Source organism: Xylocopa sonorina, chromosome 2 (assembly GCF_050948175.1).
Source record: "Xylocopa sonorina isolate GNS202 chromosome 2, iyXylSono1_principal, whole genome shotgun sequence".
Lineage (NCBI taxonomy): Eukaryota > Metazoa > Arthropoda > Insecta > Hymenoptera > Apidae > Xylocopa > Xylocopa sonorina.
Genome location: NC_135194.1, coordinates 15,220,706 through 15,248,317, shown reverse-complemented (window position 1 = coordinate 15,248,317; position 27,612 = coordinate 15,220,706). Strand labels below are relative to the sequence as shown.

General features: G+C 42.3%; 8 protein-coding genes across 11 annotated transcripts; 5 read left to right on the top strand and 3 right to left on the bottom strand.

Annotated features, from left to right (window-relative positions):
- The first annotated feature begins 1,038 nt into the window (after positions 1-1,038).
- Positions 1,039-12,292, top strand: Nompc (no mechanoreceptor potential C). Of its 3 annotated transcripts, XM_076910055.1 has the most exons (14): positions 1,039-1,493; positions 1,580-1,681; positions 2,694-2,795; positions 2,872-2,988; positions 3,584-3,784; positions 3,868-4,251; positions 4,507-4,827; positions 5,110-6,337; positions 6,449-6,624; positions 6,809-7,237; positions 7,582-8,596; positions 9,193-9,306; positions 11,286-11,553; positions 11,825-12,292. In XM_076910055.1, the coding sequence occupies exons 1-14, from the start codon at positions 1,161-1,163 to the stop codon at positions 12,279-12,281; spliced, it is 5,247 nt and encodes a 1,748-aa protein (XP_076766170.1). In that variant the 5' UTR covers positions 1,039-1,160; the 3' UTR covers positions 12,282-12,292. The 3 variants fall into 3 exon arrangements, with proteins under 3 accessions (XP_076766170.1, XP_076766171.1, XP_076766172.1); XM_076910056.1 differs by lacking the exon at positions 9,193-9,306; XM_076910057.1 differs by lacking the exons at positions 9,193-9,306; positions 11,286-11,553 and having other exon boundaries at positions 11,825-12,067.
- A 607-nt stretch (positions 12,293-12,899) lies between these two features.
- LOC143433035 (uncharacterized) lies at positions 12,900-14,101 on the top strand. The gene is made up of 2 exons (XM_076910138.1): positions 12,900-13,243; positions 13,493-14,101. The coding sequence occupies exons 1-2, from the start codon at positions 12,915-12,917 to the stop codon at positions 13,956-13,958; spliced, it is 795 nt and encodes a 264-aa protein (XP_076766253.1). The 5' UTR covers positions 12,900-12,914; the 3' UTR covers positions 13,959-14,101.
- Positions 14,102-14,190: 89 nt separating this feature from the next.
- LOC143433040 (transient receptor potential-gamma protein) lies at positions 14,191-16,785 on the top strand. The gene is made up of 5 exons (XM_076910145.1): positions 14,191-14,209; positions 14,855-14,982; positions 15,163-15,311; positions 15,432-15,558; positions 15,617-16,785. The coding sequence occupies exons 1-5, from the start codon at positions 14,206-14,208 to the stop codon at positions 15,827-15,829; spliced, it is 621 nt and encodes a 206-aa protein (XP_076766260.1). The 5' UTR covers positions 14,191-14,205; the 3' UTR covers positions 15,830-16,785.
- On the bottom strand, positions 16,113-17,834 carry Shu (inactive peptidyl-prolyl cis-trans isomerase shutdown). The gene is made up of 6 exons (XM_076910128.1): positions 17,779-17,834; positions 17,452-17,695; positions 16,916-17,373; positions 16,654-16,842; positions 16,477-16,588; positions 16,113-16,403 (listed from the first exon to the last, which is right to left on the bottom strand). Exons 1-6 carry the CDS (start codon positions 17,817-17,819, stop codon positions 16,113-16,115), a joined length of 1,335 nt encoding a protein of 444 aa, XP_076766243.1. The 5' UTR covers positions 17,820-17,834.
- A 218-nt stretch (positions 17,835-18,052) lies between these two features.
- Pih1d1 (PIH1 domain containing 1) lies at positions 18,053-19,605 on the top strand. Its single transcript, XM_076910135.1, has 7 exons — positions 18,053-18,220; positions 18,287-18,362; positions 18,439-18,621; positions 18,706-18,878; positions 18,944-19,174; positions 19,244-19,387; positions 19,467-19,605. The coding sequence occupies exons 1-7, from the start codon at positions 18,158-18,160 to the stop codon at positions 19,530-19,532; spliced, it is 936 nt and encodes a 311-aa protein (XP_076766250.1). The 5' UTR covers positions 18,053-18,157; the 3' UTR covers positions 19,533-19,605.
- On the bottom strand, positions 19,578-21,518 carry LOC143433028 (sphingosine-1-phosphate phosphatase 2). The gene is made up of 4 exons (XM_076910130.1): positions 20,995-21,518; positions 20,720-20,921; positions 20,414-20,638; positions 19,578-20,331 (listed from the first exon to the last, which is right to left on the bottom strand). The coding sequence occupies exons 1-4, from the start codon at positions 21,461-21,463 to the stop codon at positions 19,914-19,916; spliced, it is 1,314 nt and encodes a 437-aa protein (XP_076766245.1). The 5' UTR covers positions 21,464-21,518; the 3' UTR covers positions 19,578-19,913.
- A 591-nt stretch (positions 21,519-22,109) lies between these two features.
- On the bottom strand, positions 22,110-25,087 carry LOC143433215 (uncharacterized). 2 transcript variants are annotated; one of them, XM_076910444.1, is made up of 3 exons: positions 24,769-25,087; positions 24,523-24,690; positions 22,110-24,455 (listed from the first exon to the last, which is right to left on the bottom strand). In XM_076910444.1, the coding sequence occupies exons 1-3, from the start codon at positions 24,937-24,939 to the stop codon at positions 22,260-22,262; spliced, it is 2,535 nt and encodes an 844-aa protein (XP_076766559.1). In that variant the 5' UTR covers positions 24,940-25,087; the 3' UTR covers positions 22,110-22,259. The 2 variants fall into 2 exon arrangements, with proteins under 2 accessions (XP_076766559.1, XP_076766560.1); XM_076910445.1 differs by having other exon boundaries at positions 24,523-24,694; positions 24,769-24,869.
- Positions 25,088-25,271: 184 nt separating this feature from the next.
- Positions 25,272-27,209, top strand: LOC143433216 (F-box only protein 22-like). The gene is made up of 5 exons (XM_076910447.1): positions 25,272-25,625; positions 25,823-25,998; positions 26,117-26,423; positions 26,497-26,882; positions 26,968-27,209. The coding sequence occupies exons 1-5, from the start codon at positions 25,459-25,461 to the stop codon at positions 27,039-27,041; spliced, it is 1,110 nt and encodes a 369-aa protein (XP_076766562.1). The 5' UTR covers positions 25,272-25,458; the 3' UTR covers positions 27,042-27,209.
- Positions 27,210-27,612: the final 403 nt, after the last annotated feature.

The window sequence follows — 27,612 nt, the reverse complement described above, 5'->3', positions numbered from 1 at the left end:
TTCAATAACCCCTCTGCATTATTTATTGCAATACAAGCAATCCTTTAATCCCTTCGACATGGTCAATTTTCATTATTTTCTTTTATGCTTACCTAATCTGTTGCACTTCATTCGTATAACGTGTAGATAAGATTAACTACATTAAAATATTAATTCAACGTGTATCTGACATTGTCAATGGACCCATGTCTGTAGGATCCCGCGCATTCGCTCCGTCATTAGGCAATTGCGATAACCACAGAATATATTTTCATTCATAATGTCGGCTACTGCGTTGAATTTTAATTCCTATATGAAAGAAAGGAAATGATAAATGTACGGGGGGCGAACCGCGGGTGAGCCGAGTTCTTCCCGGGTAACGTTGGAACGCAAATAAGAGGGAAAAAAGAATGCGACAGGGGTTAAAAAGAATGGTGGATAGGGTAGGTAAATCGGGTGGAGCGAGCAGGGCAGCGACGGTTAAAGTCTAAAACCGGGTGGACTCCGGATAAGTGGATGGCGTGCTTGCTGGTCCGCGCCGGAAGTCGCGTGTCGACGTCGACCATGCCACCACCGTATACCCGAACGTTCGCGCCCCCCACCCCAGTCGTCGGTCTCTCAGCTCCGTCGTACCGCCGCTGCTACCACCACCAGCGTTCGCCAGAGGGTTTACCGCATTTTCTTAGCATCCAACGAGGCGACGGCCGAGCCGGCTACACCAAGCTGCACGCGTCGGTGCAATCTAGCCTGGAGTCGAGTTGCCGGGGCTGTTGGTGTGTACACGGTTACCCCGTGGATTCGCGCGCCACCCTGACAGTGATTGGTCGATCCTGCCCGAGCAGCGAGAGGGTCGAGGGAAGGCAACCCTTTTCACGGGACTCCGCTACGTAACCTCTTCAGAATCGCCAGGATAAACGCGGCGCGAGCACGCGCTCGATCAACCCGCGGGGTGTTCCATCTCCAACCCGACGAATTCTCTTCGTTCGCCGTTTCACTTCGCCGTCGATTGCCTGAAAGCATTCGGAAGAATTTAAGTATACGAAAGAGGAAACAAAAGACTGATGACGGGGTCGCGATCGTGACGCGTATTTCCAAGTGGCGAACGTTAAAAGTCGTAGCACTGACGCTAGCTCGCGAAGCATGTCGGTGGTCTACGATGAGAGGTCCACGTACGAAGTACCATGAGCAGTAACAGCAAGAGGACAACGGGTGGGAAGGACGAAAAGAAGAATCCCTCCAGCAAAGAAGAGAGCCCCGTTACAGGGAAGGATGAGGCCGGAGGATCAGCCTCGACAGGAAGCACCGGCGGTGGAGCGAGCACAGATGGAACGCAGCCTGGAAGCAAGCCTGGATCGGCAGGGGCCACCAGCAGGGAAGCCGCGCAAAAGCTCCTCGGGCTTGCCGCGCGTGGAGAATGGGCACCGGTGGACCAGCTGCTCAAATCTCTGGAGAAGGCGGCGCAGAGCGTCGGGGAGGATGGCCCTCTCCTACCTCTCGCCAGTATCATGGACCCGGTTAGTCCAGCAGGAAGTGTAATTAACCAACCACGTCGACTGACTCTCGATTAGTCTCGTCTCGATGAACGCTTTCGATTTTCCAGGCATCAGGCATGACGCCGTTGATGTACGCCGTGAAGGACAATCGCGCAGGATTACTGGATCGTATGATCGAACTGGGAGCAGACGTAGGAGCCAGAAACAACGCAAGTATACCACCAAGACTCTAGCGTAAATTCGCGCGAACAACTTCGAGCTGTTTCACCGGATTGCGATCGTTGTTAGAACTGATGAAAATTTCTCTGCTCGATTTCTCGCGGCATCCAACTGCGTTCCGCGGACGGTTATAAACGTTTCCGCGTCGCTAGCGGTCCTAATCGTGGTGATATTGGCTTTAGGATAAGTTCGTGGTCGCGTTGCGTGGCAGCGGCACGTAATATTCGTGCAGGCCGCGTGGACGTAGCCAGTGCAGACCACGGAACGTGTACAGTTAACGATCTCCTTGTAATCCGTGTTAAGTCGAGCGGAGGAGGGTAAGATCGCGTGAAGGAGGGCCAAGGCCAAGGGGTTTACCAACGCGAAGGCGAGAAGGCGAGCGAGCAAGTAGGCCGGCGAGTCAGTAGGGCGAAAAAGTAGCTCGATTCTGGGGGCTGATTAAGCGACTTACAGATTCTATCGGCGCGTTTCTTCGCGGCCGCCGCGCTTACACCGGCTACGCCCACATCCCTCGGCCAATCCTAAAAACCTTTCGCGGAATAAAAGCTCGCTCGTAAATTGTGACGTGTTCCGTGGATATTACCCGCGATTACGCGAGCTACGAGAATCTACAAGAATTTCGCGGAAAAAATGAACTGGACGCGCCCCTTAAATTAATTCCTATTCCGACTAATGGCTCACAGCTGGAATGAGGCTTTCCCAACCACGCTCGACGCATTGTCGGTTCGACGTAATTTTCAAATCGTTCGATGATAAGCCGCTCGTTTCATTCTGGGCGCGGCGAAACGCGATTTATAACCCGGTTTCTGTACTAACCATTCGATCCGACGTGGCGAGTTCTCGTATACTCGCAACGATGACCAACCGATGCTGTTTCGTTCGATCAAAGAAAAACAACCGTGGCAAAGAAATGGATATCCTGACATTGTACGCATTGTCCACAGACTCAGCGAGGTTCGATAGATCCGTTCGATTAATGACATTGATCCTGGTGTTTCGCAGGACAATTACAATGTTCTTCACATCGCAGCTATGTACTCGAGGGAGGACGTCGTCAAGTTGCTCCTGTCGAAGCGGGGCGTCGATCCTTATGCGACTGGAGGGGTACGAATGATTCTCTCCGTTTGGTTCAATCTATAACACAAATTAAATTCTGATCATTTACATTGTTCGAGTATAGCCTAGGCAACAAACCGCCGTCCACCTGGTCGCCTCCAGACAAACGGGTACCGCGACTTCTATTTTACGAGCGTTACTTGGCGCCGCCGGGCGGGACATCAGAATGATAGTCGACGGGGTAAGCAGCGATTATTTGTGTAAGAAAAATTTCTAACGTAAACGGTTCTATACTTCAGAGGCAAGGGGAAGGGGCTTGGCACGAAAATTTGTCCGATGAAATAGTCGATTTTTACGCGATCTCTATCGCGCATTGCACCCAAGATTTTCGTCCACGTCTCTCGCGTGACGCGAACGATGGCCCAGGACTATCGCCGCCTGGTACCGAACAGCTGTCATATTTCTCCGTTAGCTCGCTTCTTCTTCTTCTTCTTCTTCTTCTCCTACCACCCTCCTGTACATTCCCATCTATTCCTCCTTCTTTTTTGTCCGCACGCCCACCAACCACCTAATGTTCCCTCGTTCTTTGTCTCGTGAACGAGCAAGACTACGAGCGATTCCTAGAAAAACTCCTTTAGCCAACATCGATATTTACGTCTACATACGAATGGGGCTATTTATGGAAATCGTACGACGGATTCGTTTCCTTTCTTTTTTACCTTGCCGCGGGAATCGATTCGAAATGCTCCCGGCGATGTCGTAGCGAATTCGATTCACCGTATCCACCGGGGAGTTATTAAAAGAAAATGTTGTCGCATCGTGGGGACGCGTTGCAGAAGGGAAAGATACCTTTGCTGTTGGCGGTGGAGGCTGGGAATCAATCGATGTGCAGGGAGTTGCTGGCTCAACAAGCACCGGACCAACTACGCGCCACAACCCCCACAGGGGACTCGGCACTTCATCTGGCGGCTAGGAGACGGGACATCGACATGGTCAGAATATTGGTGGACTACGGTGCGGTTGTGGACATGCAAAACGTACGGGAGAGTTACGCGATTTCAATGCCAGAACTTAAGGAGACATTTCACGAATATCCCCAAATACGAATGCCGTCTTTCAGGGAGATGGACAAACTGCGTTGCACATAGCGAGCGCGGAGGGTGACGAGACCCTCGTCAAGTACTTCTACGGTGTCAGAGCGTCTGCTTCCATCACGGATCATCAGGATCGCACCCCCATGCATCTGGCGGCGGAGAACGGGCACGCTTCCATTATCGAATTGCTAGCTGATAAGTTCAAGGCGAGCATATTCGAGAGGACCAAGGACGGGTCGACGCTGATGCATATCGCCTCGTTGAACGGTCACTCGGAGTGCGCGACGATGCTCTTTAAAAAGGGTGTCTACTTGCATATGCCGAACAAGCGTGGCGCCAGGTCGATTCATACGGCGGCCAAGTACGGCCACGTTGGTATCATAAGCACACTCCTGCAACGAGGTGAAAAGGTAAAAGGAAATAATATCTCATGTTTCGTATCGACTTCTGGTTGGCACGCAGATTAGGATTAGCACGCGATTAAGCTTAATCTTACATGTTTCATATCCTTTGATATGATGCACGTGCCTCTGCGTGCGTCAAGTTTTATCAGTTTCATGTCGTAGTGCTACGGATTAGCCACAGTCCTCGACATTCCGGGGCAAGAATGTTAAGTCTGAAAGATGGACGGTGATTGGTTATGATTGGCATTGATTGCGGTACAGGTGGATGCTACAACGAATGACAATTACACGGCGTTGCATATAGCCGTGGAGAACGCAAAACCCGCGGTGGTGGAAACCCTGTTGGGGTACGGGGCGGAAGTTCACGTGCGGGGTGGAAAGCTTCGGGAAACACCTCTTCACATAGCAGCCAGGGTGCCTGACGGTGACAGATGCGCGCTGATGCTATTGAAATCCGGTGCAGGACCAAATTTGACCACTGACGACGGTCAGACGCCTGTGCACGTAGCGGCGAGACACGGGAACTTGGCGACGTTATTGCTTCTACTGGAGGACGGTGGGGACCCCATGTACAAATCGAAGGTTCGATTCATCCTTATTTTTCTATATTTTGTCGAGTTTCTTCTCGACGGATGAGAAAATCATGACCCGAAGTCGCGTCGCTCGTTTGCTGCAACAGTGACGTAAGTGAAAAATCTATTCCAAATGCAAATTTGAATACTTCGAGTAATCGTAGCTTTTTATAAGAGTGCTATGAGGTATCCGATTTTCAATAACAAATACGATCACTCATAAATTGAACGAGCATGTCATTTCTTCCGCGTCTCGCACCTTCCTATTCCGCAATGACACGCTTTCCCGCAGAACGGGGAAACACCGCTGCACTTGGCCTGCAGAGGGTGCAAGGCCGACGTGGTGAGACACCTGATCGAGTTCGTGAAAACGAAGAAAGGTCCGGAAACGGCGACCGCGTACGTCAACAGTTTGACAAACGAGGGAGCAAGCGCTCTGCATTATGCAGCGCAGATCGAGCCGTCGGAAGTTGGTACACCGGGCGACGACCGAGCGGTTATTCGAGCCCTCTTGGACGGCGGGGCGGATGAGTCGTTGCAGACAAAGCAGGCCCAAGAAACCGCGTTCCATTACTGCGCCCTAGCTGGAAACAATGAGGTCCTATCAGAGATGATTAGCGGCATGTCGGCCACGGAAGTACAGAAAGCGTTGAATCGTCAAAGCGCGGTCGGTTGGACACCGCTGCTGATCGCTGCTCACCGCGGTCACATGGAGCTGGTCACCACGCTGCTGGCGAATCACGCGAGGGTGGACGTGTTCGATCTGGAGGGGAGATCCGCGCTTCATCTGGCCGCCGAACACGGCTACCTTCAAGTATGCGACGCGTTGCTGGCGAACAAAGCGTTCATAAATTCCAAGTCCAGAGTCGGTAGAACCGCGTTGCACCTGGCAGCGATGAACGGCTACTCGCATCTCGTCAAGTTTCTCGTGCAGGACCACGGGGCTGCGATAGACGTTCTTACGCTGAGAAAACAGACTCCGCTTCACTTGGCGGCGGGAGCCGGCCAATTGGAGGTGTGCAAGCTTCTACTAGAACTCGGGGCGAGCATAGACGCGACCGACGACCAGGGTCAGAAACCGATTCACGCGGCAGCGATGAACAACTACGCGGAAGTGGCCCAGCTGTTCCTCCAGAGGCATACCAGTTTGGTGATGGCCTGCACCAAAGACGGGAATACCTGTGCCCACATAGCGGCGATGCAAGGTAGCGTGCGGGTGATCGAGGAGCTGATGAAATTCGACCGGCAAGGTGTAATCTCCGCGAGGAACAAGTTAACCGAGGCGACACCGCTTCAGCTGGCGGCTGAAGGTGGACACGCGGAGGTGGTGAAAGCGTTGGTCAGAGCGGGCGCTTCGTGCGCGGATGAAAATCGAGCAGGATTCACCGCGGTTCATTTAGCCGCGCAACACGGACACGGTCAGGTGTTAGAGGTGATGAGAACCTCTCAGTCTCTTCGTATATCCAGCAAGAAGCTGGGCGTTACTGCTCTTCACGTCGCAGCTTACTTCGGTCAAGCTGGTAAGCGGTCCAACGGTTCTCCACGTTAGAACAGCATTCTCGATTATTGTCCTCTGATGCTCGACCTCTTGGCTACCACGCGAATTTTACGTATTCTCGTCATGTTCCTAGATACGGTGCGAGAGCTGCTCACCCACGTGCCTGGTACGGTAAAGTCCGATCCTCCAACGGGCGGCTCTCTGGTAGGAGAATTGGGAAGCGAGTCCGGAATGACGCCGCTGCATCTGGCCGCTTACTCTGGGAACGAAAACGTCGTACGGTTACTCCTGAACTCGGCTGGTGTGCAGGTATAGAAATCAAGGGAATCGATACGATACGGTCCGCGCACGATCAATATTCTTCGACGTATAAACGTCGATCACGCGCGCGCACGATCCAGCGAGCAACCTGATCGCAATCATTGATCCTGCACGGGCCACTCGAGGGTTCTTTAAACGATGATAAGCTAAAGATAGAGATGCCTATCTAAAGGTGGAGGCAGCAACAACAGAAAACGGTTTCAATCCCCTCCATTTGGCCTGTTTCGGTGGGCATATCACGGTGGTGGGCCTTCTGCTGAGCAGATCGGCCGAATTGTTGCACAGCTCGGATCGGTATGGTAAAACCGGTCTGCACATCGCCGCGACGCACGGCCACTACCAGATGGTGGAGGTTCTGCTTGGTCAGGGGGCAGAAATAAACGCGACCGATAAAAACGGTTGGACGCCGCTGCATTGCGCCGCTCGCGCCGGTTATCTTGATGTTGTTAAATTGCTGGTGGAAAGCGGGGCCTCTCCGAAGAGCGAGACCAATCTCGGGAGCGCGCCGATTTGGTTCGCCGCCTCGGAGGGCCACAACGACGTGCTCAAGTATCTCATGGAGAAGGAGCACGATACCTACGCTTTGATGGAGGATAAGAGGGTAAGCGAGGACCGTTGCGGTCTTCTTTTTCTCGTTCCCCCTTCCTCTCCCCCTACCCCAGTCCCTTTACTTAAGAGTAAACCTTAAAACCCGAAACTCGAGCATCGTACAGCACGTAGGCAATTTTGGTGCAGTACGAAACTCGAAAACTTTCTAACGCGACCCAACGATCATCGTTCCACCCGAACCAATAAATTGAGGCGAGTGCCAACGTTAGATAACTGGCACGCGATCGCGCAACTTTTCTCTTTTACACCCGTTACCACCCCCCTCGTGCCCTTTAAAACCATTCGGGGGTTTTGTTCCCGGTGCATCCGATCGATTCACGCTCGTTGGTCTTTCAGTTCGTGTACAACATGATGGTCTGCAGTAAGAACAACAACAACAAACCGATCGAGGAGTTCGTGCTGGTATCGCCGGCGCCGGTGGACACGGCTGCTAAACTCTCCAATATCTACATGAAACTGTCTGAGAAGGAGAAAGAGAGGGCGAAAGACTTGATCGCGGCCGGCAAACAATGCGAGGCGATGGCCACGGAACTGTTGGCCCTGGCCGCGGGCGCGGACTCGGCCGGGAGGATCCTTACATCGATGGATCGTCGGAACGTGGAGTTCTTGGACGTTCTGATCGAGAACGAGCAGAAAGAGGTGATCGCCCACACGGTGGTGCAGCGTTACCTTCAGGAACTGTGGCAGGGCAGCCTCAACTGGAACGCGTTCAGGACGATCCTTTTGTTCATCGCGTTCCTCATCTGTCCGCCGGTCTGGGTGGTGTTCGCGTTGCCGCTTGGACACAAGTACAACAACGTACCCATCATAAAGTTCATGTCGTATCTCACCTCTCACATATATCTGATGGTCTTCCTTTTACTGGTCGGTATAATTCCTATATATCCGGTGGTAAGGCCAAGCTTATTGCCGTATTGGTACGAGTGGTGCCTGCTGGTGATGCTGTCCGGATTGCTGCTCTTCGAGTTGACCAACCCCAGCGACAAGAGCGGACTTGGCTGGATCAAGCTGGCCGTGCTTCTCTTCGGCATCTGCGGGGTCGCGTTCCACCTGATGGGCTTCGTGATCGTTCAACGACAATACTGGCCAACTCTGCTCTACCTCAGGAATCAGCTGTTCGCTCTGAGTTTCTTGCTGGCGTGCGTGCAGATCCTCGACTTCCTCTCGTTCCATCATCTGTTCGGACCGTGGGCCATCATCATCGGTAACCTGATGAAGGACCTCGCGAGATTCCTCGCCGTGCTGGCTATCTTTGTCTTCGGTTTCTCGATGCACTTCGTCGCGCTGAACCAGGCCTTTAAAAACCAGCAGCCACACGAGGACAAGAGGAAGAAGGAACTCTTCCACGACGGTAAGTTCGACGCACGTGATTAGCCGTGTGATCTTTTCCTTTTTTTCTCTATTTAGATTTTAGCATATTTATATATATAGAGAGAGAGAGAGAAAGGGACAAAGAAATAGCCTCCTGACTTTTACCCCCTATCTTATCCCTCGGATTAATATACGATCGCAGCCAACCTGCAAAAGAAAAGAAAACTAGCTGGCGGCGCGGTCGATGGGACCGCGAACATGCGATACGCGAGTACACGAATAAGAACGCGCGTACTCGACGCTTCTCCTTTTTTTGAGAAGCTCGCACCTAACGTTCAAAATCGCTCGAGTTATTTGAACCGCAAGGTAGCGGATTGATGATCGTACTCCTTGTTCTTCGCGACACATTTTAATACCCAAACGAGCTTCGAACGTAAGCGATTTATATAACAACTGTAAAATCAATATTGTTTCGATACCATCGTGCCACCCCCCCCCCCCACCCTCCAAACTGGTCTCCGATGATTTAGTAATGTCGAAGACAGTGAGACTAAGATCTTATCGTTGTCCCGAATATATCATAGAACGCCTCGTTATCTCGAGACAAACGCATAATCGGATCAATTGCAATGATAGATTTGTTGGCCAATGTTACGGAATGGATGATGGAGACGCCATCGACGGCGCCTCCTCGTCGCTACGGCCGCTACAAGAAAAAGAATGAGTGTTGTGACGATAGCTCCCGAGATAGTAAGTTTAAAAAAAAAAAAAGTCGATTGAAAACATTCTATGGGAATCGCAACAAAAAAAAAAAGAAAAAATAACAAAAACGGAACGCGAAATGAATGGCAATAACACGTGCACAACGGAATGCAGGACACGATTCTTCTTGGTGTCGTATCGTCTGCATTGTGCGTTTGCCCGATGTGTGTTGCCTGCTGGGACTGCTGCCTGACTCCAATTAACATAAATATTTGCAACGTGTCGCGAGAAGTGTTTCTCACTACGCTGTATAACCCGCGCTGTGGTTCGGGCTTGTGACGAGAATCCTCCAGCGCGTGGACGGCCTTTTCACCACCTGCATACCCAAACCATTTCTGTTTCACCTGTACCAAAACTATCCGTATTTCAATCCAAATACTTAATTATACTTAACCTTAGTTATTCGTGAAGCAAATGTATCGTTTTGCAAATTTTTAGGTTCTGAATAACAATAACAAGTCACCACGTAACATTTGTTATTCGTACGCGCAACCTGAAAATTTGTAGAACCATATTTTTGTAGCAAAACTACCTTCTCTTCGACGACAAATTCTCCCGAAACCTGCTTGCAGGAAAGAAAAGAGACGGACAAAAGAGACTCCCCAAATCCCGTCTACCCGGCTCGCGAGTCCGAATCGCAGCTGCACTCGGTGTCCACGGCTTGATCTCGTTCTCGGATCACGATCTCGAGATCTGATCGTCCCACCGAGCGGGTTGGCGAACCACCGCCCGGCTTCTTTCTTATCTCACGGAGGCGCCAATCGAGCGCGCGTTTCTCCACAGCCTCTGTTGTGCATCGTTCTGCATTTCTATGAAACGTACAAGAGCAATGTTGTCTTCCCCGTGCTGTTCGAGTCTTGAGCAATGCGTGTATTGTGTGTCACTAATCGGCCAGGTCGAACTATGAGCCTGAAGAAGCGCTGAGCTGGGTCAAGCATTGGGATATCCGATCCCGATGTGAGCACCGCCCGACGTTTGCATCCCTCTCCAAATGTTTTTTTTATCTTTCTCATGATCTCTATCTCTGACCGTCGAAAATTTGTCCTCGAGTTGCGAAACCCGCTCCTGCCCTTCCGAAGTCGTCCCTCAAACGTTCCCAATTTTTTCTAAAGGAAACCTATTCCTCTTCGTACGAAGTCGCGGTCGCTTTGCGTGTATTTCCTCACGATCTCAGGAAGCAGCGAAGCGTCCGATCTTGTCCTTGCATGCGCACGGTAAATAGTTCTATTTCTACTGTACTGTGTTCGTGCTCGTAGCGCGGCAAGAGATCCATCTGGAATGCTCGGTGAGGAGAGAACGGAGAGTTAGAGAACGCGAGAGTGAGAGAGAGAGCGAAAGGAAGCGAGAGAGGGAGAAAAAACGAAAGAAACGCTGGTCGTCTGCATGCTGCATCTCATCGTCCAAAACAAACGAATCGATTGTGAACCACCGTGCGTTCGGGGGAATACGAGTAGAGAGAAGAAACACGTGGAAAGGGCGCGCAATTCGGATGATCGATAAAAAACACACTTGGCTTTAGTAGATCCTCCGATGCATCCCGCGAGTTTGCTGTCGCGGATTTGCGCGGCTTAACGCAAAAGAAAAAAAAGAAAACGAACGGAATAGACAGGCAATAACAAGTACCAAAACTCTCAAAAGTTAAAACGACACAGAAAAGTTTACACGACGTGGCTCGAAGCTCACGTGGAACGTCCGGCATGCATACAACGTTATTCGCAAGCATGGCCAGTCTGTATTAGCATGAGCATGTTCGTACATTCATCGTTCGTTCGATCGTTCGTTCGTTCTAATGTACGTTATGTGATATATATATTATATATACCACACCCGCATCCATACATAGCGAGTCCACCAAGTAGCCAGGCTAACGGCACGAAGCAGCAGTCACGAGAGAAAGCGCAAATCTAAAAAAAAACGCAAAAAAAATATAAAGGTCAATCAAGAAACGTGTGTGCCTCGAATTCCAGTAAAGATGAATCCTGTACTCGCCTTCGAGTATCTGTTCTTCGCCGTCTTTGGCCAAACGACCCACGGCGAGCTGAAGGTCGAGACTGATCAGCCGCAGTGGACGTCGGTCCTGTTCAAGTTGACCTTTGGCGTGTACATGTTGGTCTCGGTAGTCGTATTAATTAATCTACTGATCGCCATGATGAGCGACACCTACCAGAGGATACAGGCGCAATCGGACATTGAGTGGAAATACGGTCTCAGTAAACTGATCCGAAATATGCACAGGTAAGCCCCGGCGAAACCCGTGTACCGTTAATGAGACGAATCGATGTCTCTGCCCCACGGGTAGAATTTAAATATCCATCTAATTTCTGTTTTCTGCGCTAAAGAAGAGACGAAAAAAAATGAAACGTCCACCACTTCGCTAGCCTACCATTCGTTGCCTGTTTTCCGCATTGAATCGGTTCCGCGACGCGTGCCTCGGTCGCCACGTGTTAATCTTCCTCGTGAAAAAATAATCTACGGGATAGGCTGGACACGCGATTCCGTGTTGCAGAACAACCACCGCCCCGTCGCCTCTTAACTTGCTTACTACTTGGATCGTGTACTTCATCAAGGTGTGCAAGCAACACGCCGCGAAACGAAAGCGTCCGTCGTTGGTCCACATGATGGGACTTCAGCGTGCTAGTCGTCTCTCTCCTAGATCGAAGATGGGCGCTAAATGGCTGGCGAAAGTGAAGAAAGGCCAAGTCAGGCCGAAAGACAGCGTCACCCTGTCCGTGGTGCATTTGAGTCCTCTTGGAAGCCAATTGTCGTTCAATAGCGCCACGAGAATCGAGAGCGTGGTTGACTGGGACTCGATCCGTAAGAAATACTTGGCCCTGGCTGGGAACGAACCTGAAAAAGAAGCGAACAAAGATGAGAAGAACGAAGACAACGAGAATGAAGTCGAGAACGGACCGACCGCTTCGAACTCGTCCACGGTACCGGCAAGTTCAACGCCACCAATCTAGAGGAAGCCGGGCTTCCTTCGCCTCGGAAGTAACACGGAACGTTCGATTCCACGAACGATTCGCGAACTTGACAAATTTACCGAACGCATGACGACTGTGTGGACTGAACTCATGTTGCGCCAATGCCGCATCGAAACATTTTAGGTAACATCTCGTTCTGGGATTTTCGTAGTGTCCCACGAAGATCGGCCACGTTTTCGCGAGATATAATCGAGCCTGCTCTGTCGTTTCGGAATTTACGTAAGTAGAGTGCCGCGAACACGAAATAGAGAGAAGTTCAACGGTTCTATCGTGCGTCCATAAAAGTTTCGAACCAGCATGACTATCCCCAAAATCTTTTGGACTCTGCACTATATACAGCCTCCCTGTGGCCCTTCCCTCCATGACAGGAATTCTCAGTGGTTGCTCGTGGCAGCACGCACTCCTTCAATCTGAAATCCTAGAATAACGTGTCATCCTACGTTTTAATAGATTTTAGCCGTAGCGATAGCCGTACATGCCTCGAGAACCTCGGGGTAAAACAGAAACACACGCACGTACTCACACGCAAAAACATACATACATGTATATACGTGTGTATATAAAAAAATCTAAACATATACGAGTATATACATAAAGACAGATTGAAGAACAATGATACTGCTCGAGGGTACAAAGAGTTTTCACACGACGTATCGTTCCCACGTATTTCCAGTCAGGATGAGTCCCGTACTGGCCGTTGAGTTATTGTTCTTCGCCATCTTCGGTCAGACGACCCACGAACAATTCAAGGTCGAAACAATGCAGCCCGACTGGACCACAGTCCTCTTCAAGCTGACCTTCGGCATTTATATGCTGGTCTCGGTGGTCGTGCTGATTAATCTACTAATTGCCATGATGAGCGACACTTACCAGAGGATACAAGCTCAGTCCGACATCGAGTGGAAGTACGGATTGAGTAAGCTGGTTAGGAACATGCACAGGTAAGGATTTCAAAAAAAAAAAATCGTAGCTCACAGCTAAAACATCCCATGGTTTCCCCTCGCGTAACCGTCGAACCCCTTTCGAGAATCGAGATAGAAAACCAATATCCGATTATCGATGCGATGACGAACGTCGCGTCCCCGGGCGATTTAAACGGGGCACGTTCGTACGACGCACTCCTCTCAGTTCGTTCGCTCAAACGATTCGCAAACACTCTAATTGATCAGTGACCGTTTATCGATGCGCAGGACAAGCACAGCGCCATCGCCATTGAATCTTCTTACCACCTGGATGGAGTATTTGTACAAATTGTGCAAGAAACGCGCCGCGAACAAGCAACGCCCATCCCTCGTCCGTTTGATGGAATTGCAAAGAAACGACGCGCTCTCAGCGCACTCTAGAATGGGCGCGAAATGGTTGTCAAAAGTGAAAAAGAGCCAGGTGGCCCACAAGGACAGCGTCGCCCTGTCGATCGTCCATCTGAGCCCTCTCGGCAGTCAACTGTCGTTCAGTAACGCAATCAGGATCGATAACGTTGTCGATTGGGAAGCGGTCAGACGAAAGTATACCGATCTATACGGTGAAAAGATCGAGAAGCACGCCGAAGAGCACGAGAAAGAGTCCACGGAACACGACCCCCTAACGGGTTCTTTGGAAAGCTCGTTGCCCGGCATTCCTGTCGGACATAAAACTGTGCCTACCTCTATCTCTTAAATCGATCACCATTTTTTTTACGATCGATACATTAATTAACAAATAGGCATTATCGGACGATGTTATCCTTGTTTACCCAATATAGAGATGTACAGTGTGCACCCGTGTCGCACAATAATTCTTATCGAAATAAATGTCCAAATAGATCGAATCGTATTGTGATCCTGCTATTATTCGCGGACCTATTTACCTCCTCTCGCATAGACGCTACGTTTACCATTGCTGTTTTATAGCAAGAGTAGCAACAATGCGTGGAAACTGAACCGTACCTTCGCTGGTTAGTCATTGTGCGTACAATCACCAGTGCTGTTTTCGTTCTTGAGTGTTACACCAGAAATCAACAAACTAGATGAACCAGTACCACTGTGACAATTAAATATCGTTACTCGATGCACGCGTGCATGCTTGCTGCCCGTACAATCACGACGCTTGCAAAAAATATCGAACGCGTATTCGTGAGATCGAATCGTATCGCGAGATCGGTGCATCGACCGTCTGCCGTTCGATTAACTTCTCTAATCGATCATGACACGCCATCTTCATCGATCAGGATCACTCGCACGAGATATCATGACGTCTTGAAATCGATATCATTCGAAACGTTTAAAATCATGCTCCTCTCCTGAACTAACGGGAGATTCCTTATTATTCCCACCCCTGCCCTTCTGTTTCATTTCCATCATCGCATGTTCTGCATTTCATGCTGTATATATCCCTTTCTTTCAATCAATGGCAGTTATATATAAGTAGGACGATTGGAACGCAACGATCGAGTTAGAAATTTATGCAAAATGAATCATGGTAAACCGCGAAGGCACGATACGATCAAAGGACGATCCTTGCGTTTCCTCGAGAGCATATTTTACTATTCTAGACACTTGATTACATTCTTTCAGTGAAAGTAAATCCCATTGATATTACGGAAAATCTTTTCTTCGCTATATTCGGCCAGAAGGACACGGACGACTTCACGGTATCGTTAAAACGAAAACTGCAACCGAGTTGGACGATATATTTCTTTAAGGTCAGGTCAATATTCACGATTAGTATTAGTCATGCATCCGCTTAGTAGAGGCCGTGCATTAAAGGGTATCGGTGTACGTTAATTCTTTGTGTAACATTTTAAGAGATGGATAATTCATGAAACAGAAAATTGTGACTTGTAACTCATCGATCGATGATCAATCCTCTCATCTTCTGACAGGTGTCATTCTCTATGTACATGTTGGTTAGCGTTATTGTACTGATCAATCTGCTGATCGCGATGATGAGCGACACGTACCAAAATATTCAGTCACAAAGCGATATTGAGTGGAAGTATGGACTCAGCAGACTTATTCGTAAAATGCAAAAGTAAGTAAAATTACTAGAAAACTGAATTTACAGTTAGTTACTTAATCTTCACGGATTAGAGCCCAAACGAAACGCTCCACTATAAGTATAACAAAAATCGGAACACCTGTCCTTTTTAAGGACGCGAACTGCACCCTCACCATTGAATCTTGTTACTTCCTGGATGCCATATATTGGAAAGGCGTGTAAAAAACGCAAACATAAGACTGGGGTAACCCGCTTGTTCACAGGACACCCATTCATTCAGGTATGTAAAAAACTGATTAGTAAATAAAAGAAATGTCAATTTTCTTTTTATCATACAGGACAACGGAATATTGTCCCAGCAACGTGACGCCATTAATTTCCCGCTACTTCGATCGAGCCCATTGGAAAGTCAATTATCTTTCAAAGATTCAATTAGAATCGACAATGTCGTCGAGTGGAATCTCGTACGACGAAAGTATAGAATTCGATTTGGGAATGAAATCGAGAAACCTCTTTCAGAAGACTCGTCTACAACTAATGCAAACCTTTAAGTGACTCTACAATCTATATACTCTTTGCCAATATTTATATACACCATAGATCCACTACTTTCTCACGAACAGAATCTTTGTACCCTTCTATTTGATAGCTCTTTTATCTTGTCTCGCTATGATAAACTATAAATGTAAAATATTCTTTATATGTCGCTAATAAAAGTATATATGAAAATTATCTAAAGGTTCTATGTTGAAAGACGTTTTGATGAATATGCAATATTATTTATAAAAATATAAAAGTACTATTTTAAACCTATAAGGAGCTATTGTATGTATTCTAATAAGTAGATTTGTTAATGTATGTTATCTCACGACCGTATCTTTGATGAGTGGTAACCATAAGGCCAAAAGCAGCGGCTTGCGCACGTATACATTTATCCTCCTCTGGTGTCAAGGAATCAGGAAGTGGTAGTCTTAATACCTGATCGTCTTTGGAGAAAGTTTCACACATATTACGAACGACTTCTTCGAAATCAGAAGTATTTGGTTTCTTGTTTTCTCCAAATTTTATACAACCTCTCCACAATTTCTTCTCCACTTCTAAATAATGCCGTTGCTTCTCATTAACCTGAAAAAGAAAAAAGTAAATAAGTTAGAATATGTTTAAAAATAATGCATATTCTTTGTTACTACTGCCTCACAATTCTAATTTCTTTAATAATTTCTTCATTTCTGGGTTCCAATTTTCGAGCAAGCTGCAATTTTTCCATTGCTTTAGAATATTCTCCCATTTTCCATAATGCTCGTCCAAAACTAGAAAACAATTAAAAATGCACGTTGGCACAAATTTTTTAAAAATTTATTCACAAATGACATACTTAAAATGAGTTTTAGCTGTAGGTATAGGTACTCGGTTACATGCGCTGCAAGCACGACGCACCATATTTTCTTTATTGAAACAAACTGCAAGATTATTGTAACCCTTTGAAAGTAAATTGTTCGCTTCATTTTCCTCTTCTTCATTTTGTAATTCAGCTTCCTCCAACCATTGAAGTCCTTTTGAATAACTAGTAATGCATACAGTAGTAATCGTAACATTGATACAAGTGTATTTTCTTAAAAAAAAGAAACATAGCTTACTCTCTGATAGCCTGCCTAATTTTTTGTTTATTAAAATAATCCTTGGCAATATTAAATTTAGCTTTCACCTTCTTGATAACATTTTCAAATTTTTTTTTCTCTTCCAAAGACAAGTTTTCAAAAGCTTCAATGGAATTATCCATATAATCAACCAAATGTATAATGAATAACGTTTCTTCGTTTGGAGGAATACGAGGAGCGCAACCATACTTTCCATATGCCAAATCAGGATGTATAATAAATACAGCTATTTCATGTTTGCGCATTGTCCTTATAGCAATCTCTATGCCAGATATTAGCATGCCACAATTAAGGAAGAAAATTTCTGCACCTCCACGAACAAAACTAGAATCAAACGGTTCGTCTCTATATTCCAAATGTCCTACATAGTTGATAGTAACCTGTGCATTATATGGCACAACATCTCCAACACCTTGCTGTTTTATTAATTTCATGACCTGTATCATTAAGCATAAGAAAATTTTACTACAAAAGAATAAACGATACACTAACAATGTGTATAAACTACAACTTACTTTCCCATCCACAGAGACATCAGTCATTTTAGTTTTTAGTGCAGCAAAGCTAATAGCGCAGATCGTAGCAGGACCATTATTATAATCGTCGTCGTTATCATCTTGAAAATCATCCATATTTAGAAGATTCAATGCTTCTTCATTACTTAATAATACGTCTGTGGAATAAGCAAAGTCTTCATCCTCCATCGTTTGGTAATCATTGTCTATTTCAAGTACAAGACCATCTTGTAAAGTTAAGTCACTAAAACAAGTATATAAATAAAGTCTTTGTTCTTAAACACTCGATGATTCCATTATTGTGAGAACGATTTATAATCCATTTACCTAATGCTTAATCCATCGTATATATTTACATGTTTCGCCATTTTCAAGGGTTATCTAAACTATAACTTAATACTATCTTCAATAACCTAAATTAAGGAAGCATTAATAATCAACTGGTCTGTGAAAAAACTAGTAATTACGAAGATTAATTTACTTTACCAAACGGACTGCGTGTCCTTATCCACCTGTCGCTACATATACTGTGGTTATGGGCACGAACATGTGACCTCATGCGTCATCATTGTCTTATGTTTATGTTACGGAAAAAGTTACAGAAAAAGTACGGTCGAAACGAAACAGAAATTATATGAAAATATTTCAGATTGCTAAATAGTGGTCTCACGTGTTACAATTTTAAATAAATAAAAATTTTATCATCATGAGTAATCGAATGTTTTTGGATGTTGATGATACAATCTTAACAAGGAATTTAATATTACCTGTAAGTAAAAATAATAAGGCAATAATTCCATGCTAAAATTAGTATTAATAAAATTTATTTTCCTAGGAAAATATGCAAAAGGATGATAACTTGACAAAACAGTCCGATTCAATACCTTCCATTATCGTTCAACCTGCACCTGGTAATTTAAGTTCGTTTTTAAAACAAGCTACTTTTATCGAGTGGTATAACTTGTAACATGAGAAAAAATATTCTAGGTATATGTATAAAGGCAAAAACTGATACCAGGGAAAAGGTGTTTTTAAATATATGTACATCGGATAAAATACCCCCACCTGATGATATATCTGAAGAAAAACTTTTTGCTATTTTAGAGGAAGAAAATTCTGACTTCGTAATACCTATGAGTATCGGGAGTGAAAGACTTGAACCTGATAAAAGTATCTGAACTTTACAAAAAGAAATATAAATAAATCAAATGGTGATCAGATGAATCTCGTAACTTAATATGTACAACATTATAGGTGGATCTCTTACTTTCACATGTGACATTGCAATCAATGCAGCATATTTTGAAAAATGCCAGAAAAACAAAAGTTTTTTGTTATTCACAATATCAGTGATAATGGATGGAGTATCCAATAAGTTTAATAAGACTCTCAATACAGCGGATTATGTGATTTTAAAAAATCGGAAAGTATGTTTGTTTTATAACTAAACAGCAATCAGATTAAACTAACTATTTAATTGCATATTGTTCAGGTAATGGGAAAATTACAACAACATAAAATTGAAAATCGCAAACCAAGAACTCGTGTACAAGTTAAAAAACCATTAATTGAAGAAATCCAATCTTCCACCACAACTAGCTGTGAAAAAAAAGATAAAATCAATCAAGGGGAAAATATTTCTTCAGAGAGCTATGTATTATTGAAACAACCTTTAGAAGGAGCACCTACACACTTAATTGGTTTATTTAAAATGCCTAAAGGGGTAAATTAAGCAATGCCTTATTTTCAATTAATAATAGCATATAATTTTATATGCTCTTATTTGATACAGATTACTAGTAAAGAGGTGGAAGTTTTTCTTGATGAAGATCGCATTTTAATTACTGTTGATAGATCCAATCTCACATATGATTTATCAACTCCATATATAATAAAAGTAGTAGATTCAAAATGTTTCCTAGACAAATATCTCAAGGTAAGAAATGGATAGAAGGAGAAAATATTTTATTATAAACTATATTACCTTACAACATATTTTGTTCGTATTTTTACAGATATTAAGATTAGATATGCCTGTGGAAAGCATTTCAGATAATATTCAAACAATTAAATTCAATTAATTATTTTCTTTTAACAAAAAACACATTGTAACACTTATTTATATTGGAAATAAAAGCTAAAGTATAAAATTTATTATCCACACTATTGCAATCTAGTTCTTTTATCCATAAAAGTAGAATTTTAATGAATACAATGGAAATTTAGTCAACAAGTACAATGCAAAATTTATGCTTTTCGGTACATAAAGTAGTAGCGAACTCCTGACCAATACATTGCAACAGAAATGTATAGCAGTAATTTATGTATATAAAAACAATATCACAAACCCTGGAGTTGGAATGATTTTATACAACAACAATAATTCAATATTCTAACACACTGTACTAAAGAAAATTCATAAAGTTAAGAAGTGCGCCATTTTCACAATTAAAAATGGTACTCTATATTTCCGTGTAAAATGTCGGCCGTTGTATTCCAATCATGGAAAATATATTTGGTAAGAAATACACTGTATTTATACCTATCATAAAACAAGTCACATATTTGTGGACTAGATCAACAAGAACCTTATTCTTATCTTCCAAATAATTTTTACTTTTCATAAGATCCTTAGAATTAATATTCAGTATGGCACACATTATTCTATAACTAAGAGATTTACAACCAGATCTTATAACAAGGATACAACTAAATCCAAGTATCGTTCTAAGTATCATGCAGCCGAACATTGAATAAGATGGCCATATAATGTGATATGGTGGTGATATTGTAGGAGCTAACATAGCTCCTGTATTGTAATTAAGCCATGCTCCCAAATGAACTCCAGTGGTAACAGACACGACCATAGTTGTGTCACCTCTACAATAAAAAGAAAACCACTAGTTATACATAATTGTCCCTTTTGTACGTACATAAAATGCAAAGTTGATTTGTTTATTACCTGGTTGGTGTCCATTTTTTACTACATGGATAATATATTATAACAACTATACTAATGGCAATCAAAATTGCTACAGCCCAAATATTCGAAAGGATATAATAATCCGTATTATCTACCAATGGTATTAACGGAATCATTAATGCAACAGCTAATATTATACCTGCCAGAATATCCAATATTGTGTGCATACCCAAATAGAGTCTGCTCATACACACAAGTACGCACCTTTTAAATAAATAACGACAGTTAAAATCTTTTGTTAATTTTGAATCAGCCTATTGTCGAAGAATAACACACATCACTTACCACAGAATAGCAATTGTCCAGCCAATAGAAACAGGATAAATATATCTATTCATTGTAAATAATACTACACTGAATGGAATTGAAATACCAATCATGGCATGAGTAGATGGCATTCCGTATTCCTCTGACCACTTTGATTGTAATCGAACTGCTGGTGGACACGACGGTCTTGCCCAGCGTATAACATCTTTTAATATCTGACCTGTACAAACATTCCGATAATGTATGTAGTTACGATACTTGAAACTCAAAATTTTTAAAACACGATAACGTACCTATTGTCATAACAATAGCCCATACTAAAACAACTCTTCTGCCTACAGCACCATCGATATTCCAAAACCAAAAAGGTATAAATGTAGAATAAAATATTTCATCCCCTAAGTTTGTTCCAAATAAGAACAGATAATACCAAAAGTAGTTAGTTATAGTATAATTCGAATTATTAACGATCGACGACTGGTTTTGTTTGTCACTTGTGTTACGTGTATTCGTTTTCGTCGCGTCAACAGATCTTTTTCCCGTCGTAATAAAACCATTTTCCTTCGATTCCTTAAATTTTAACTGGCAGCTATTCGAAATGTGCTCAAGATTTCGGGGACTACTAGCGCGCGCCTCTGTAGATAAATTATTCTTGCAATGTTCTATCGAATCTTGCGTGTAATGTATCTCAACACCAAAATAATTCTGTATTTTTGCTACTAAAGACGCATCTTTTAAGTATTCCACTATTTCTGGCCACATAGTTTTTCACGTGCAACGTACAAATTTTCACCGCATGAATAACATCTTTATCCAACAATTCAGTGGGTGGTTGTAATCTCGTTGTTAGATTAAAACGTTACGCATTGATGAGTCGATTAAATAGAAATGGTTTAATATAAATTTATCTCGTAAATATCGTTTAATCTATCGAACGTTCACTGCATTCTGCGGTATTACTAAATCAATTTCAAGAACTACTATTAACATAACTTGCAGCATATAGATAGTTAAAGAAAAGATAGCCGGATGGTTTGAGCACAATTTGTATAAATCAAAAGCCAACGATATCACATATCATTTTTAAAAAACGACACATTTCACCATCTTCGTAACACTTCATCGTACTTTGTGAATTTCATACAAAAAAGATGCTACGTTACATGGATTCACCATATTGAAGGCGAGTCGACAATTACATATACGTTAAGATTACTTTACAACCAAGGGTCGTATTCATGCGTATCTGTGCCTAATAAGAAGCTATATAGAATGAAGGTGACCATTTCTTTTTTTATTTAAACGCACGCATTCGCATATTTTAGATATTTTACAATATGTAAGATATTTACAATATGTAAAATATATATAACAAATAGGTAAAATGCTTCTTAAAAGTACAACGAAGAAACATTTGCAGACTTATTTATTTCTTCTTTTTCGTCAATGAGAAATACATTTCATTTTAATTAATAATGGAAATATATTTATGCGCGTGTAAAATAAAAATTTATCACAGAAATATGTCGATTTGCAATTCAATCATTCACGTTTCCATTTACGATTGAAACATTTGCCCGATAAGCGCAAAGCTCTTTACAGCTAAAGAAACATCAGAAATATCTGAATTCGGATGGACATGTAAATCCGACGTATGAACCGTATTCATATTAGTAATAGTCTGAGAGTTTAATCTCGGAATATTATCAATGTAAGTTTTGTTACTTTGTGAATGAATCGCGTTAGCATTAGTTAAATGCACCTGTGGTAAAACCGTGATGATAGGGGTTGCATTTGGCGATGATGTCTCAGAATCACAATAGGTATTTTGCGTATTTTGCGTCGTGTTAGGCTGATAGCTGTTGTACTGCGCTTTACACTTCTTCTCGTGGACAAATAAACTACCGGAATGACTGTACGCCGTGCCGCATATCTTACAAGCGTATGGCTTTTCACCCGTATGCGTGAACTTGTGCTCCTTCAAGTACTTCAATCTTCTGAACGATTTACCGCAAGTTTTACAATGATAATTTGCTTCTCCGGTGTGCGTCGTAATGTGTGCTTTAAGAGTACACGACTTGGCAAAAGCTGCGCTACAGAAATGACAAACGAATGGTCTATCGCCGGTGTGAGTCCTTTCGTGATTGATACAATTGGAATTAGACGTGAATCCCCTTCCGCAATATTTACATACATGAGGCTTGTATCCAGTGTGCGTTCTCATATGAAACATAAGACCTGTATTCTGCCTAAAAGTCTTACTGCATATATGACATAAAAATCGTTTAAAATTCACGTCCTGTTGCTCCCTAGCGCGTTCATGTATCCTTGTATGTTTTTGCAACTTCACTTCCTTCTCAAAGGATTTATTACACTCGCTACACCGGTATGACTTCAATCTTTCGCCTGATTTCTGCTGGTCTTTCTCTTTCTCATCGCAAATACATATTTTGCCGCAAGTCGTACAATTTCTTTCTGTACTGTGCGCATTCGATTGATGTTTCGATAAAGACTTTTTTGTGTCGTACGATTTTCCACAAACTTTACAAGGAAACCCCTTTTCTTCATTGTCCGAATCGAGCTCTTCTCTGATCCAAGTATTTATCAGCTTAATCACCGCTCTGTCGTCGAATGGTTTCTGCATTTCTAACGCTGCTGCATCCTCGTCGTGCCCATATCGACTTTTGTGGCTATTTAATCTGTCCTGACGGAAAAATTTCATATTACACACGTTGCAAACAAATTTCTTTTTAACATGAATCTGTAAGTGTTTTTGAAGTAACTTCTCATTTGCACAATGAGCAGTACAATATTTACATTGGTAAAGTGTTTCGTGATCAACAGAATTAACATTTTCAGTACTAATATCCAAAGATGATAAAGTAGAATTAAACTCTTCGTCTTTAACCTTTAATATCTTATTTACCAGTACATTTGAACTAGTGCTTTTGCTAGGTGCAAATACTTCTTCTGTTTCCTCTTTATCATTATTATTTACAATTTCGGCAATGCTTACTTCAGGTTCAAGTATATTTTCTAATTTTCTTTTATCTCTAATTTCCTTTAGTATAGAGAGAACCTCTTTAGGATTGATTCTCTTATGAACATTTAAATGCCTTACCATGGTGTCAGTTTTTCTAAAATTTCTATTACATATTTTACATAATACTGGTTTAGCCTTTTCTTTGACTATGTGTAATTTATTGTGTTGCACCAATTTATCAAGTTGAAAAAAATGTTTGTCACATTTTTCACATGTGAATTTCCTCTCGCTATGAGTTATTACATGTCTGTCCAAAGATCTCTTGCTGGAATAACATCTAGTACATTTCGGACAATTGTACGGACTTTGAGAATTGGTCTTTTTAATATCTACTAAATCATCATTCCGTTTAACATTTGTATTCTTTTTTATGTACTTCCTTTGCCTTTCTTTGTGATTTTTTAAATTTTCTATCGATGTCACTCTTTTAAACATTGTCACTCTTCTCGTTCGATAAGCTTCCCTTCCTGCAACATTCCTTTCACATTCTGCTTGTTTGCATTTAACATGAGCATTCTGTCTACTTAAAATAACATTACATTCCGCTTCCGTCTCAGATTTAGACTCATAAATAGTTTCACAACTTGTGTCTCTAATATCTGAGTTACAAATTGCAGTTGGAATAGGATCGTAACCCATTGCGGACTGTGCGTTAGTTTCCGCTTTGATAAAGTTAGAGGTAAACGAATAATCAGTCTGGCAACACTGGTCCTGGCAAAGGAAAAGATAATGTCAAAATCCTACCCTGTACATACTTGTGATATGTTTAAATACTTACTTTTGTAGCCTTATGCAAATTGGCGTTATACAGTTTCCCTACTTTTCCATATAACTCTCTTAATTGAACATCGGATTGCTGACATTGTTTTCTTAATTCGTGAGCATCGTTAACTTTTAATATGCATTTTGTACAAATAGCGGAAGGTAAACCATCATTTTCCAATATCTGACTGATGCATGTTACATTAGTAAGTATTAGGAACGAAAAATCAAGAATGAAAAAAAGCTATGAAATTAAACTGACCTCTACACCACAGCACAAACGAAGTTTTTCAGACAGGTCTATCAAATTTCTATCTGTATCATTTCGTTTGGCATCGAATATATATTGGTTATTCTGATCCGTCCCAAGGCAAACACGACAAGCATTGCCATTATCATTTAACGAAATTATTACTTTGCTTTCGATTTCCATCAGGCCCTTTAGTTAAACTAAACAAGTTTAACTATAAATACATGTGTATATTTATGTATATATGTACATTCGAAATGTCTATAATTGCCAACGGGAGATCATAATTTACATACGATGTGGTAGTATTCACCATTCCACGTACGTTAATTTCTTTTTTCCGCAAAAGTGCATCAATGTCTTTGGTAGGGTTTCTATGACAGTTTGCAAAAACTCTGATTCCCTAAATCGGACTGATCATTCCAGAACAATGATCCTTTACTATCGTTTACTTCAATATGCAGAACGTATAAGTTGATCCGTAAAAAGTTAAGTCAAAATATGAATAAAAGGGATGAACATTAGCGGTGATCTGTTTATTCCCACTTGTTCGTGACATAAGCAGACACAATGCGACGGTAAAAACAGAGACAACGATTTAAGTTCACCTATGCGTTTGATGCGCTTTATCGAAAGGAGAGTACATCCTATATAAAAAAAAAAAAGAAAAGAACGGTTCTATTAAATTATACGGTTAGCTAAATGGGGGATTTACCAACGAAAAGGAGTTACAAAAATGCTAAGGTTACATCAACCGCCAACAAAGAAAAAAGAGTTAACGTTAATAAATATTTAACCTATGATGTTTTGAGCATTGTATTTAAATATTTGAATGGAATGGAGCTATCGAACGTTTCGATGGTTTGCAGGTGCTTTTCATTGAACTTTTGTATTCTACGTGAGAAATAAAACATTTCCTTCATAATGGCCTGAAAAGAGTATGTTTTAAGAAAGGCAAATCTTCCTGTAATCTTTCATTTACTTTCTTATGTGTAAACACCGACACGTTTCTTGTTTTCATAGAAGTTTTATTAAATTATCTAGTACATAGTGCCTTATGTTCCAGATCTTGGTTGGAAGTGGCGAATGATGAAAAACGAACTAGGGGAGGTGATACCTTTTTAATAGATTATGATATTGCTTCAATTAGAGCACATTATAAAGCTCAAATTACTCAAAAATTACAGAGCAAACCAGCATTAGGATTATTTTTTAAATCATGTCATCCAGAGTATAGGAAAGGTATTTGTTAGTTGGTTACGTTTTAACTTTTTATTTCAAGGATATATGTGCCTCTTATTATTGATAAAATGCGTATACGACACTTTGATTCTAATGATTGTACCTTAATTTTTCTAAGATTGCCACTGTACAATGCTTCCAAAAGACTGTGCTGTAGTAACATTGGGCACTTATGGTGTAATTTTTAACAACGAAGAAATGGAAGAGGCTTCGGGCAACATAGTATGCGCATTTTTACCTAAACTACCTGGTACAACAATAGAAGTTATCAGCTGTACAAAAAATTTTGCAGGACAATATTATTCACAATTATTTGCAGCTTTTGAGGAATGTGAAAATGATAGACCCAAATGCCTTTTGTTTTTCTGTAATCTAGAAGGTCGTGACTCAGCAAAATCAATTACAAAAATGTTATTAGAAAGATGGTAAAATTTTTATCTATATTGCACTTAATAGCACAGATTCCTTAAAATAATATAATCGTGTTTTAACATTTAGTGATCAGACAGTTAAACCTTCTGTATGGGGAGGAGTAGTGCAGGACTTATATGTATGTAATTCAAAGAATTCTAAAAGTGAAAATTGCCCTCAGTTGGCATATAGCGTTGCAGTTATTTTAACTGGATCAGTTGATTCCTGGTCTGTGGTTATTGATAAAAAATACTGCAGTAAGCAACTAGTCGAAATGAGATTGAAAGCATTTAAGAGTCATATCTCTTTGAGAAAACATTCCATGGGTTTTATGTTCGCATGTTGCGAGCGTGGACAAAATATGTTTGATGAATGCAATGTGGAATCTTCGATATTCAAGAAATATTTTCCGAACATACCGTTAGTAGGTTGTTTCGGCGACGGGGAGTTTGGACATACTACAGAGCCAAATAGTAAATATTTTTTAATTCTTCATTCGATCTAACAAATGTTAATATCATACAAAACTAACGCGACTTTATTATCAATGTGTTTCAGAAACTTCTAATGTCAAAGATGCTCATTGTTATAAAGAGAGATCGACCGTCTTTTTAATAGTAACATATGGTTGATAACATTGACTTGAATACAGAATAATGAAATCACAGATCTGAATTTATACATATGCTGTATATCTTAGATCGTTAACTATAATATAAAAAATTCAACAATTGTGACTTAATTGTGAAAAGAAATATGTTATATAAAATTGTATCATAATATATTTTGTGTTCGTATAAGCTTTTCTGTTAACTTTAATTTAAATTCCTTGTTAAAAGAACGTTTATTTGCAAAGAACTCCATCCGCTTTTCACTTAGTTTGAAAGAAATGGATGACTTCCTAGATTAGTGAAACAACTTGAAGGTAATTATCACGGCGGGAAATAAGAGCCCTGTTTAATATCGTGTATGCGTTACGGTTTTAACGCGATACGAAAAGAGCCAGCATATCCGACAGTTAATTGGGCAGAAACCTGAACCTCTGTGAATACAATTACAATGTTTAAGGAACCGCCGAATAGCTACTTGACAGTATTTCCGCGCATATGATACCGGAATACAGATAAAACAAAGGAAAATGGGGCACGCGAGGGTTTGTGCCAGCATTTATAAGAAGATTCTACCCTGCACATGAGAATTTCA

Bases quoted from the DNA above. Each gene is read 5' to 3' on its own strand.
- LOC143433028 (XM_076910130.1), bottom strand. From the start codon at position 21,463: ATGTGGCCAGAAATAGTGGAATACTTAAAAGATGCGTCTTTAGTAGCA. The intron at 20,922-20,994 runs GTACGTTATCGT...ATGTTTGTACAG, and splicing joins GGCTATTGTTATGACAATAG to GTCAGATATTAAAAGATGTT. The intron at 20,332-20,413 runs GTAATAAACAAA...TTTTTATTGTAG, and splicing joins AAAAAATGGACACCAACCAG to AGGTGACACAACTATGGTCG.
- Shu (XM_076910128.1), bottom strand. From the start codon at position 17,819: ATGGCGAAACATGTAAATATATACGATGGATTAAGCATTAG. The intron at 17,374-17,451 runs GTAAGTTGTAGT...TTAATGATACAG, and splicing joins ATGTCTCTGTGGATGGGAAA to GTCATGAAATTAATAAAACA. The intron at 16,589-16,653 runs GTATGTCATTTG...ATTGTTTTCTAG, and splicing joins ACAGCTAAAACTCATTTTAA to TTTTGGACGAGCATTATGGA.
- LOC143433040 (XM_076910145.1), top strand. The intron at 14,983-15,162 runs GTCAGGTCAATA...ATCTTCTGACAG, and splicing joins GGACGATATATTTCTTTAAG to GTGTCATTCTCTATGTACAT. The intron at 15,559-15,616 runs GTATGTAAAAAA...TTTATCATACAG, and splicing joins CAGGACACCCATTCATTCAG to GACAACGGAATATTGTCCCA.
- LOC143433035 (XM_076910138.1), top strand. From the start codon at position 12,915: ATGATACTGCTCGAGGGTACAAAGAGTTTTCACACGACGTATCGTTCC. The intron at 13,244-13,492 runs GTAAGGATTTCA...ATCGATGCGCAG, and splicing joins CTGGTTAGGAACATGCACAG to GACAAGCACAGCGCCATCGC.
- LOC143433215 (XM_076910444.1), bottom strand. From the start codon at position 24,939: ATGGAAATCGAAAGCAAAGTAATAATTTCGTTAAATGATAATGGCAAT. The intron at 24,691-24,768 runs GTCAGTTTAATT...TGCATCAGTCAG, and splicing joins GTTTGTGCTGTGGTGTAGAG to ATATTGGAAAATGATGGTTT. The intron at 24,456-24,522 runs GTAAGTATTTAA...TTCCTTTGCCAG, and splicing joins ATTTGCATAAGGCTACAAAA to GACCAGTGTTGCCAGACTGA.
- LOC143433216 (XM_076910447.1), top strand. From the start codon at position 25,459: ATGGGGGATTTACCAACGAAAAGGAGTTACAAAAATGCTAAGGTTACA. The intron at 25,626-25,822 runs GTGCTTTTCATT...CTTATGTTCCAG, and splicing joins AACGTTTCGATGGTTTGCAG to ATCTTGGTTGGAAGTGGCGA. The intron at 25,999-26,116 runs GTATTTGTTAGT...AATTTTTCTAAG, and splicing joins TCATCCAGAGTATAGGAAAG to ATTGCCACTGTACAATGCTT.
- Nompc (XM_076910055.1), top strand. From the start codon at position 1,161: ATGAGCAGTAACAGCAAGAGGACAACGGGTGGGAAGGACGAAAAGAAG. The intron at 2,796-2,871 runs GTACGAATGATT...GTTCGAGTATAG, and splicing joins ATCCTTATGCGACTGGAGGG to CCTAGGCAACAAACCGCCGT. The intron at 7,238-7,581 runs GTAAGCGAGGAC...TTGGTCTTTCAG, and splicing joins CTTTGATGGAGGATAAGAGG to TTCGTGTACAACATGATGGT.
- Pih1d1 (XM_076910135.1), top strand. From the start codon at position 18,158: ATGAGTAATCGAATGTTTTTGGATGTTGATGATACAATCTTAACAAGG. The intron at 18,879-18,943 runs GTATGTTTGTTT...CATATTGTTCAG, and splicing joins TGATTTTAAAAAATCGGAAA to GTAATGGGAAAATTACAACA. The intron at 19,175-19,243 runs GTAAATTAAGCA...TATTTGATACAG, and splicing joins TATTTAAAATGCCTAAAGGG to ATTACTAGTAAAGAGGTGGA.